Here is a 12,879-nt window from a genome sequence, read left to right on the forward strand (position 1 = left end):
TTACTTTTTAAAAATACTTTTAAAAACAGCCACTAGAGAAGTAAAAATTACATACGCGGTTCACATTATATTACTACTAGAGAGCACTGTTTTAATCCTTGTAGAAAAAGAGAAATGGGCACTTTAGGTAGCATTGTACCTGGCATCATCAGACAGGCAGTTTAGTATCTTTTGACTTCACATGCTAGATTCTGATTCCAAATTCAAGATTTCTGTTTCAAAGCTGTATTCCTCACAATACTCACCACAATATGACTGTAAACGCTAGTTTTTGCAAGGGAAAGTATTGTTTTATCATCCAAACTAATCAGTTTTGGTCGGGCCTTGATTCTGGGCTCCATTTTTATAACTTCCTCATCAAATTTCAAATCCTTGGAAAATACTGATCCTTCTGGGGTTTTTTTGCTTTCTTCTAGAATAACATTGTTGAATACAGAAAATAAAGAGGGTGACTTGACCTAAAAAATGTATTAAAAATATTGCAAAATCAGTTGCTGTATTTATCATTTTGAAAAACAAACAGGCTATGTAGAAAAGATGAGTTGACATTTTTAGTTATACAGTCATATCTGTGATTATCAGAATCACATTAGGACATCTATGAGAACAGATTAAAATTGTAGGCTACGCATGGTGTATCTATTCCCACCCACTGAAAATTTCTTAAAACTGGCAAAAGATAATTTTAAAATATTTCATAACAGTGAAGAGGGTACCTACAAAGGTCTAGAAATTGTGACACATAAATCAGAAAGGACTGAATTGACAGGTAAACAGGATCAGAAATGTAACCTCTGGCTAAAGAATATGCAGGAGATAAACACTTTTAAAATCAGATCCAGAGAAACTTGAACAAAGAGCAATTAGTTACCTTAATTATCAGGTAATTCAGTAATTATGGTAAGAATTGTGGATGAATGAGCAAGAGCCACATAAACAGAACTGGTTCTAGAAGAAATGAAAATACTTCATCAGAGAATTTTTAAAAATCTAGGACAATAAAGTATCTGTGATAAAAGAATAAGCTGCTATGGAAAAGAAAAGGCCATACACTTCGAAGCTAAAATAAAAACAATTATTGAAATAAAAATTTAGTAAATACCCTGAGAAACAAGTGGATATGGTAGCAGATCAAATTAGCAATGTTGAAGCTAAGATTGAGAAAATATTTCAAAACAAATAATTTTACAATAGAGTATAAAATAGAAGAGAAAAAATTAAAAGGCATGAAGGATCAATTTGGAACATCCAATATTTAACTAATAGGGGTGTTCTAGAGGGCCTAATAGAGAACGGAAGAGAAGAAATAACCAAGGAACTAAGAGAAGCAAGCTTTCCAGAAGAGAAGAAAGAATTGAATCATCACATCCAAAGAGCTCATAAAGTGGCAAGCAGGAGGAGGATGATAGGTCTTTGCTGACATCATTGAATGGTCACAACTGCCAGGTATTGCCCATCTCTTGACTTGTTATGTGAGTTAAATGAACTTCTATCTGCTTACTGTTTGTCTGGGTTTCTGTATCTTTTGCTAAAGGCATACTTGACTAATATAATCCTATTCATTATAGCAATATAACATATAAATGCCCAGAACTAAACTTAACAAGAAATGTTGGAGACCTATATAAAGAAAACTATAAGACAGGACCTGAGTAAATGGAGTAGATAGACTATCATGTTCCTAGAACAAGAAGTCCAATACTGCAAAGTAGTCAGTTCACACCAAATTAAGTTTTAAATTCAATATAATTTCAATCATATTTTAATAGGATTTTAAAATAGAGCTTGACAAGCTGTTCTAAATTTTATTTGGAAAAAGATACTGTTTAAGAATAGTCAAAAACAGTTTAAAAAGATGAGTGGGGACAGAGGAAGGGGATTTTCCTTATCACATATCAAGATATATGAAGTTTGTAATAACCAAAACAAATATGATAGTGATACAAAATTAGATGAAAGAGCTCGATGGAACAGAATAGATTCATATAGACAGATTCCTAATGTATGCAAATAATTTTAATAATAAAGATTGTATTTCAAAATAGAGCAGAAAAGGTAATGCCTAAATAAGTATTTATTCATTTAAAAAATTGACCACTTTTCTACCTCACACACCATAAAACAATTTCTAGATGGATTTAAAAAGTTAAAGGCTTTAAAACAAGTTATGTAAGTATTGTAAGAAAATAAAGAATATTTATTACAGGCTTTTTGAAATAAGACATAAAATTCAGAATCCATACAGGATAAGATTGAGAGAGCTGACCTCTTAAAAATTAACTTGTGAATTACAAATTAAAATGACGAGTTTTTTCTTACAATTAAAATTAAAAGGCAAGTGACAGAAAATATTTGCAACATATATAAGATAAATGATTTTTAATTTTTTTAATTTTTAAATTTTTTTGTAGAGACAAGGTCTCACTATGTTGCCCAGGCTGGTCTCAAACTCCTGGGCTCAAGTAATCCTCTCACCTTGAACTCCTGGGATTATAGGTGTTAGCCACCATGCCTGGGCTAAGATAAAGTACTAATATCTAGAATGTATGTAAGGATTTTCCCAATGAATACAAGAAAGACAGACTTTAATAGAAAATGGTCAAAATATATAACAGTTGGTTCATACAACTCTAAATAACTTTAAGCATATGACAGAATAAAATATCTTGTTTTTTGCCTGCCATACTGGCCAAAAGAGACTGATAATATCTTGTGTTGGCAAATGTAATGGGGCATGCACTGTCAAACACACTTGGAAATTTGTAAAACAGTCAAGTCTTTGTGGAGAGAATTTGGCAAAATCTAACAAAATTTAAGATGCATATATCCTTTGACTCTCCAAGTTTTACAAATCTATCCTGTAGAGAAACTTCCATATTTGTATAAAGATACATCCACAATGATGTTCACTGAAATATTATTTTAAATAATAAATATGGACACAATCTATCAACAGGGGACTAGTTAAATAAATTAGTATTACTGAATAATATACAGCCACCAAAATAATGAAATACCCATCTATATGTACTACAGTGGAAATATGTTCAAAACATACTGTTAAAGGCAAAAAAATCACAGAATACTTAGACCTTATTTCTACTATGTCAAATGGTATCTGTTATTATATATGCAAATGCATAGAAAAAGGATTGAAAGCAAACCCATAAAACTGTTAACAGTGCATTCCCTGGTGAAGGAGAATGGCAGGCAGTGAGGTTAAAGTGAGGGCAAAATGTTCATGTTTATTCTTCAATGTAGTTTCAATGTATTTTGAATATTCAAAGTAGACTCAATCTTTTCCAGTGAGAGTACAGCCATATATTAATCATTTGATTATTTGCCTAAAAAATATTAGTTGTCATAATGACTTGTTTTGAAAATTAAGTTATTCACAAAATAGCAATTATACACACAGGCACATAATATAAACTTGACATAGCATTATTTGACTTCAAATTACCACTCTGTTCCCATTTAAGGAATTCTAGACTTTAAAAATATGTAACAATTCATACCATTGTAATATACTCAAATTCAACAACGTATTCTGGCAAAACAAGGTCATGATCAAAGACAAACCACTTGCACTGCCGAACACTGCAATCACAGTTTCTTTGTCCCATAACAGAATCTAGAGTAAAAACAAAAACAAGCAAAGCAAACACATTGCCTCAAATTGAAAGATACTTTTTCATTCTTACATAGATTAATAAATAACAAACTCAATAAGTTGCAACAGTTATGTTACTGAAGATTTTTTCTTTCATTTTTAATAAATAACAAAGTCAGTAAGTTGCAACAGTTATATTATTGAGGATTTTTTCTTTCATCTTTTCCACTCTAGCTTTTTAGTTATATAAATACTTACTAGTCATCCTTTTACTACATAGACTAGTAGTGCTTAATTTTATTCATATCCTTTTCCTTTTCATACTTTTTCACTTTTCTATTCCATGTGTGGCCATGTAATTTTGACAAACGTATTTCTCTAAAACTCTTGTTAAAAGTTGGGTGGTTTTTTAATTCTTTGAAAATGAACACACACACACACACACACACACACACACACAAATAGATAATTACATTAAAATTTGCCAGATTATCTACCCACACCCATACATAAATGTCTTTAAGGTAGGAAACATAAAAATTATTAGTGGCTAGTAACAGATTTTTGTAGAAAATTCTGCAAACTTTGTTAAGTAGAAATAAAACTGTGAGTATCCGTATTAAACACAAACATTTTTCATTCAGAGAAATGAAACCACATTAATCTTTATGACAGACATACTTAGTAAATATTTCCGAGGAATGAACACTGAATTAACCATTGGGTAGTTGGATTGACTGATGGATTCTTTTTCATGGGCCTGAGCACTCTGGCCAAGGAAAACTTTTGTAATGAGGAGGATGCCTAAATATGAAAAAAAGAAGCAATTCTTAAGAATAATTAACTTTAATAATTTTCCAACATAACCTTCTTTATTGGCTTAAAGACTAAACTGTATGTATGTTCTGTAAACACAGAGATGCTGGCTCTCTTGTTTGCTACTGTACAGCGCATAGCACATTGCTCGATCCAAAATAGATGCTCAACAAATATTTATTGAATAAATGAAATGATTATAAAAGAGGTGTTGTGTGATTATATCAAGCAAAGCTTTACAGAAGAGGGTGGAGGAAAGAACACATTAATTTAGCAAGGTTTTTTAAGTAGTTAAAAATAAATTTTTGTTGTTGTTAACTGGGTAAAGGTTCAGTAGCACCTAGCACATAGCCTAGATGGTAGGAGACACTCGATATATGTCTACTTAATGAATAAACATTTCGTTTCCCTTTAGATTCTTAAGGATCCTTGGGATTCATTAAATCCTAAAGTCAAGAATCTAAAAACATAATTTATAATCATAATACATAAAACATTCAAATAAATTTTGTTTGCTTTTACTATGTACAAGATATAAAATGCAAATTAGGAGAACCTAATTGTTTTGGAAAACATTCCAGAAGGATCTAGCAGAACATTATGAGGTATTCTTAATATGAAAATGGAGAAGAATGATAAAGAACGAAAGGTTTTTTTCAAGTAAGGAGTTAAGGAGTTCTTTCTAGACTAAATAACCTGCTTAATTTTATAATTATTATTAACTGAATAAAAAAACTGCAAAACACATATAGTTTAGTTCAGAATGATTCACCTTAGCATTCTGGAACCTAGAATGTCATTCTTATAGAATTAAGTTAACACAATTTCTTTAGTACCGTGGTCTCCAACCTTTTTGGCACCAGGGACTGGTTTCATGGAAGACAATTTTCCCGGAGACTGGGGATGGGAGGATGGTTTCAGGATGATTCAAGTGTATTATATTTATTGTGTACTTTATTTCTATTATTATTACATTGTAACATATAATGAAATAATTATACAACTCACCATAATGTAGAATCAGTGGGAGCCCTGAGCTTGTTTTCCTGCATCTAGATGGTCCCGTCTGGGGGTGATGGGAGACAAGTGACATATTATCAGGCATTAGGTTCTCATAAGGAGCACACAACCCAGATCCCTCGCATGTGCAGTTCACAATAGGGTTTGCGCCCCTATAAGAATCTAATGCTGTCACTGATGTGACAGGAGGTGGAGCTCATGCGGTAATGCGAATGATGGGGAGTGGCTGTAAATAAAGATGAAGCTTTGCTCACTTGCCCCCTGCTCACCTCCTGCTGTGTGGCCAGGTTCCTAATAGGCCACAAACTGCAACCAGTCGGAGGCCAGGGATTGGAGACCCTGCTTTAGTAGGTTGGATGGTTGAGACTAAAGAATAGGTGTTCCTTACTCCCTGACCTGATCTATTGTCCATATTACACATTCTTTGGTACTATGCATTAATACTATATGTTTATAGCTCCTATATGATACTATGATTTTATATTTGTGATTATTAATATTTATAAGCACCATAAAGATGAAACTGTCTAGTTTGCATAGACTGTATCCCTTCCGGTGCCTAACACACAATAAGCATTCAATAAATACTTGTGGAACTAAAGAATGTGTAGTGGAAGAGGGTGAGGCAAGAAGGACATGATAAGCTGTAGTTTTTTTACCCAATCCGTGGGACCAGGGAATCTTTCCCAGAAGTGTCCTATAAATTGGTTTGTGTACTTATATTTCTACATATTCAAGCTGCAAATGAAGTACTAGTAACTATGAGTAAGTTATCAAAAATTTGTCTTACAAGTTATAAAGCAATCCATACACTTTCCAATTTGTCTTTAGCTAATTTTAACCTAAACGCAGGTTTTCTTATCATCTTACATTATGATGATTCAGGACAAATCAGGCCTACCTTCCGAAGTACTTTATATAATTATTATATAATTATCACATATATGGGCCAAATTCTTTTTTCTGTGAATTTGGTGTTTGTGTAGTGCATATATATATATAATATATATATAGCATATATATAATATATTTTTTATATATGCACTACATATATATGTTATATAATATGTATATTATATGTAATATAATATATATGCTGAGTTTTTGCGAGACAACATAATGAACAAAAGCAGACTGTGAAAAATGTCCTTGAAAAGTTGAATTAAATATCTGAGTAACAAATGTTCCTCTTAATGCTGACATAATAATCACTCAGTAAGTATCTGTTAAAAGTGTGGCTAAATTAATGATGAGAAAGTCATGTATTACTACACTGGTAAATATGAAATAAAATGGTTTGAAGAACATCTCCTTGGTTGATAAAACCAAGTATCATAAATGATATGAAGATAATTAATGAATTTGAAGACTTAGAACTTAAAAGTTCAGAAACATGGCATATTTGTATTTACCATGTCTGAAGAGCTCATGCTTAAGAGAGTTTTTCTTCTCATCTTTGTGCTTTTGCTGTAAAAATTCAATTCTGGGACACTCACTTATACTTAAACTGTTAGAAAGAATGACGGCTTCTTTTTTGAGAGGCAACTGCAAAGAAAAAACAAAGTCTGAGTATTTTTATAAAATTGACAATACTTCAACTTCAATACAGAGGGTTTATTATTTTATGTTTATGTGTCTGGGCAAAGAAATCTGCAGGCCAGACTCACTGAAAAGAAATAGATAACCTTCATGTGCAACTTCATTTGGCAAAGCCATTTATATATCTTAAATTCATATGCAAATAGGTTAATAAAAGGTGATGCAGAACAAAAATTGTTCCTGGAAAAGCAGCCACAGTCAAGACTGACAACACTATGTGAAGCAAGAGCAATAGCTTTCAGTGAGTACTCCACTAGTAATCTTGCTAACTCCAAAAAGAAAATCTAATGGAATGAGGTATTATATCAGTGAAGATTCTTATTTATACTATAATTTTTTGGTCTAATAATCTACATTGTTTTCCAGAAACAAAACACTTTTCATGTGCTAAGCCACGGAAGTCCTAGTTTGTATTGTGACTAACTTTATTTCTTGAAAGTATTCTATCAGTAATGTTCACATTACCTGCTTGCCGTGAAAACAGCTCTAATAACCAAAAATCTCTATTTTTAGATTTTAGTAGTAAGAAAACTAGAGCTAAAAGCGATTATACGATCTCTCCAAGGACAGAACTAGTAATTGGCAAAGTCATGATTTGAACTCAGGTCTATTTGTCCTTGTCACAATCTCAAAGGTTTGAAATTACTATTTGTTTAACATTAATAGCCAAATTACTTAGAATTATGTCTTATCTGTAAATGCCAAATTACTATTTTTTTATTGAAATCTGCAATCCAAAGAAATTCTTAAAAAATAAATACAGTCAGCCCTCCATGTCCACAGTTCCCATATCTGAGGATTCAACCAACCATGGACTGAAAATATTTAGGAAAAAAATGCAGTACAAAATAATACAAATAGTAAACAATGCAGTATAACAACTATTTAAATAGTATTCTCATTGCATTATAAGTAGTCTAGAGGAGTTTTAGAGTACACAGGAGGATATGTGTAGGTTATATGCAAATACTGCACCATTTTATATAATGAACTTGTGTATTTGCAGATTTTGGTATCTGCATGAGTCCTGGAACCAATCCCCCGGAGATACTGATGGATGACTATACTCTAATAGGGCTTATCTGACCACAAATTCCACACCCCAGTAAGTAACCTTCTTAGACTTTCAATGAACACCACTAAATATCCATTTGATATAACCCATGTGCATGACATTGTAAGGTTACAGTATAGTCTTGGTCCTCAGTTAAGAAAGGCAAAGATAGAAACTATACACGATAATTAAAAAAATACAAGGCATCACAAGATGTGTCAAATAAGATATACTTTCTAACTTAAGGGATTAGGAAGGAGTTTATAGAGGTAATGAAATCATGGGTAGGCTTTGAAGATTGGACATAATTCAAATAATCAGAAATTTAAAATGAAATTATATTTTAAGAGGAGGAAAACATATGAAGGTATGCAAATAGGTGTGATTGCTATCCATCTATCTAACATCCATTCCTTCACTAGATTTCTACTAAGAATCTACTCTATAAATACAGATCCTGCGCTTACAAACTGGTAGAAAAATGCACACAAATGATTATACGTAAATAAAACAAATGTGTTACAATAAAAATTCTCAGTTGATCACCACTTAACTAACACTTAACCAGTTTGCAGGATTAACCAGTATTTTCTGTTGTCTATATAACTCATAGTATGATGGCTATTCAGGGATAAAATGGAACTTTTAAAAACACAGATGTACTTCTACTGTATCCAGCTGTGTTGTATGCTTACCAAGAGTCAGTTAATTTTGTTCCCAGACTTGCTTATGCCAGTTGTAGTTGTTATGAAATTACATATATTATTTAAAGCTATAAAATAGAAGAGGAGTTGTTTCTTTGAACAATTTTGGAAAAATGAGTAAAATTCAATAGAAGATAATCATTAAAAACTTCTGGCAAGGCATGTGTAGACAAAGCAAATGCAAAAGTTTGGGGTAGTAGGGGGAATCAGACAAACTAAAAGGATTCTTACATTCGAGTTACTTTGCAAGAATCTTTAAGGGCATGCTCAACTTTAAGGAAACCAAAACTAATATGAAACATGGTTATGGCTGATACAAGAAAGACTAGTAAGAGTTCCAATTTCATAGTCAAAGCCTTTGGCCCTACATAGAAGATTGACACATGAATGTAAATTTATGTTTTAAGTTATATTAAAGGATTTGTTAAGTAAACGATTTGTTTACAGTTCTCCATTTTAACTGACTTTTTGGGTTAACCTGCAAACTAGGTAAAAGGGCACCTACTGTTTGAAAATTCAGGAAAAGTCACACAAAGGAAGAAGCCCTTGAGCTGGGACTGCAATGATCAGTAAGTCTGTTACAAGGAAAAAATAGAAAACAGCATTTCATCAAAGGGAGGTATGAGCTGTACTTAGGAGAATCACAAGTAGACTACATAATTCATTAGGGGCACTTGGCATATTTGGTAATAGGGAGATAGGTTGAAGCTAGATTGTGAGGGTTGTCAGAGGCCTTCAATGCCAGGCAGAGGAATGTGGACATCATCATTATATGTAATGGGAAGCTACTGAAAGTTTCTCATCATGGACACAGTGCAATGTGCACTATGAAAATCATGTTTTAAGAAAGATTAATTTGTTTGTACTGTGAAAAATGGAAGAACTAGGGGGCATGACCAAGGGCAATGTTGCCTATTAGGAAACAATGGCAAAGATTAGAAGGAAAGTTCTAAGGGTTGAAAGTGGTGGCAGACAATGGGATTAGGGAGAGAAGTGAAGAACCACTGGAAAATTATTAGATGTGGGGATAATGGAAAAGGGAGGGGTTGAACATAATTCCAAGACTTTGAGCATGTTCAGTGAAGGAAATGACAGTATTGTTATAGAAATTAGGAAAGAAGACCAGGAGAGAGCTGCTATGGGAAAAAGATTAAAGGCTGGTTTTAAAATTAGAGATGACACAAACAAATGGAAAAACATTCCATGCTCGTGGACAGGAAGAATCAATATTGTTAAAATGGCCATACTGCCCAAAGCAATTTATAGAGTCAATGCTATTCCTATCAAACTACCAGTGACATTCTTCACAGAACTAGAAAAAACTATTTTACAACTCAGTTGGAACCAAAAGAGAGCCCAAATAGCCAAGCCAATCCTAAGCGAAAAGATCAATGCTGGAGGCATCACACCATCCAACTTCAAACTACACTACAGTTCTACAATAAGAAAACAGCATGGTACTGGCACAAAAACAGACACATAGACCAATGGAACAGAATAGGAAGCCTGGAAATAAGGGAGCACACCTACAACCATTTCATTTTCAACAAAGCTGACAAAAACAAGCAATAGGGACAGGAACCCCTATTCAATAAATGGTGCTGGGATAACTGGCTAGCCATATGCAGAAGATTGAATCTGGGTCCCTTTCTTACACCATATATGAAAAATCAGCTCAAGATGGAATTAAATGTAAGGACTTAAATGTAAAATCCGGAACTGTAAAAACCCTCACACAACCTAGACAATACCATTCTGGACACAGAAATGGGCGAAGACTACATGAGGAAGACATCGAAAGCAATTGCAACAAAAGCAAAAATTGACAAATGGGATCTAATTAAACTTAAGAACTTCTGCATAGCAAAAGAAACAACAGAGTAAACAGACAATCTACATAATGGGAGAAAATTTTTGTAAACTGTGCATCCAACAAAGGTCTAATATCCAGATCTATAAGGAAATTAAACACATTTACAAAAGATAAAATCACCCCATTAAAAAGTGGGCAAAGGATATGAACAGACACTTTGCAAAAGAAGACATACATGTGTTCAATAAGCATAACAAAAAAAGCTCATCCTCACTGATCATTAGAGAAATGCAAATCAAAACCACAATGAGACACCATCTAATTCAGTCAGAATGGCTATTATTAAAAAGTCAAAAAATAACAGAGGCTGGCAAGGCTGTGGAGAAAAAGGAATGCTTATACATTTTTGGTGGAAGTGTAAATTGGTTCAACCATTGTGAAGAACAGTGTGATGATTCCTCAGAGACCTAAAAACAGAACTACCATTTGACCCAGCAATCCCATTACTGGGTATATACCTAAAGGAATATAAATCGTTCTGTCGTAAAGACACATGCATACATATGTTCATTGCAAACTATTCACAATAGCAAAGACATGGAATCAACCTACATGCTCAGACTGGATAAATAAAATGTGATACATATACACCATGGAATACTATGCAGCCTTTCTAGGAACATGGATGGAGCTGGAAGCCATTGTCCTGAGCTGGAAGCCATTGTCCTTAGCAAACTCACACAGGAACAAAAACCCAAAATACTACATTTTCTCACTAATAAGTGGGAGCTAAATGATGAGAACACATGAACACAGAAAGAGGAACAACAGATATTGGGGTCTACTGGAGGGAGGAGGGTAGGAGGAAGGAGAGGAGCCGGAAAAATAACTAATGGGTACTAGGCTTAATACCTGGGTGACAAAATGATCTGTACAACATACCCCCATGACACAAGTTTATCTAAATAACAAACCTACACATGTAACCCTGAATTTACAGTTTTAAAAGGCTGGTTTTAGACATACTGTATAAGAGAATAAAGTATATTAACCATGCAGGAATGGCAGCTGTAGGTGTCACAGCAGAGAGGAAGAGATAGCCTAACTGAAGATGTACACTTTAGAGAAACCATAAGGGAATATGTGATAATCTTTGCGTTTATTGACCAAGTCCTTGATTACAAACAATTTGATAGGGAATGAAATCAAGCTATGTGAGCAGATTTACTCACATACTCTCCCACCCTTACTACTGAACACTTCATCCTGAAGTGACAGAAAGAGCTCCTTCCTCTTCCAACTAGAAAGTGGACTTAACCTTAGATATGTTTGTTAGTCAAATAGTTTCTTCTTCCCTACTACAGCCAGCCGTCTGCCTGTAGATACTGCCAACCTTAGCCAAACCTCTCTTCTAAACTGCTTACAAAGCTGTCTTTTAAATCAGAGCCCATCTCTTAAACAATGCAGAACATAAATATTTATCCTGACCCATTATGTACACATCATAGCACAGAAATGTAGCTCATCTCATCTTTTACATGCTACACGCTGATGTTTCTCCCATTTCTAGGATCTTAACAATGACAGTAATTGACGGTGTGTGAAGAAAAAAGGGAAGATCAGGAGACTTTAACCTGTGTTATTCTCATGTTTAGAGGCAAAATGGGGAACAAAAAGGAAGCAAATAACAATCAGAAAAATAGGAGGATAACAATAGTATAATATCATGGATGCCAAAGGAGAGTTTCAAAAAGGAGAAGGCAATCAATAGTGTCAAATGTTTCAGACAATGATAAAAATTCAAAAATAAAAATATTTAAAACTTTCAAAATAAAATATCAAAAACTTTCTTGGTGCCAGGCATTGGTCCAAGAGATTTTTTTTGGTAAATCTTATTATCTTATTTAATCTAATATGTCCAAAATACTATCAAGTCAACATGTATTCAATATAAAAATTATAGTGTTTTTTTCCATACTCAGTCTTTAAAAACAGTGCTTGTTTTAAACTTTCAGTATACTCAATTTGGACTAGCCACATTTCAAATGCTTAATAGTTACATGTGGGTGGTGGCTACTCTTTTGGACAGAGCAGCACAGAGAGCTGTGGGAGAATTAAAGGAGATGGTTCATTCTTTTAGGAGATGCAGAAGATAACGTACTCAGCAGAGGGGCTGGTAGGTGGAAAACACAGAAGTGTTAGCCTCATCCTTCCCTCACCCTCTCCTGATAATGGTTCATAGTTCTCTGGACTGAATGTG

At 33.6% G+C, this 12,879-nt stretch overlaps 1 protein-coding gene across 9 annotated transcripts in view; it reads right to left on the reverse strand.

The window, feature by feature from the left end:
* The window catches only part of LRRC9 (leucine rich repeat containing 9), a 147,632-nt gene that overhangs the window by 89,253 nt on the left and 45,500 nt on the right, over positions 1 to 12,879 (reverse strand). For 8 of the 9 annotated variants that reach the window (XM_050797772.1, XM_050797774.1, XM_050797775.1 and 5 more), the window contains 4 exons: positions 6,862 to 6,994; positions 4,295 to 4,417; positions 3,519 to 3,634; positions 246 to 458 (listed from right to left, as the gene is read on the reverse strand). In XM_050797772.1, the coding sequence (XP_050653729.1) occupies positions 246 to 458; positions 3,519 to 3,634; positions 4,295 to 4,417; positions 6,862 to 6,994 (585 nt within the window). The remainder of the gene's footprint in view (positions 1 to 245; positions 459 to 3,518; positions 3,635 to 4,294; positions 4,418 to 6,861; positions 6,995 to 12,879) is intronic. The other variant, XM_050797776.1, reaches the window with a different exon arrangement.

Source organism: Macaca thibetana, chromosome 7 (genome assembly GCF_024542745.1).
Source record: "Macaca thibetana thibetana isolate TM-01 chromosome 7, ASM2454274v1, whole genome shotgun sequence".
NCBI classification, from domain to species: Eukaryota; Metazoa; Chordata; class Mammalia; order Primates; family Cercopithecidae; genus Macaca; species Macaca thibetana.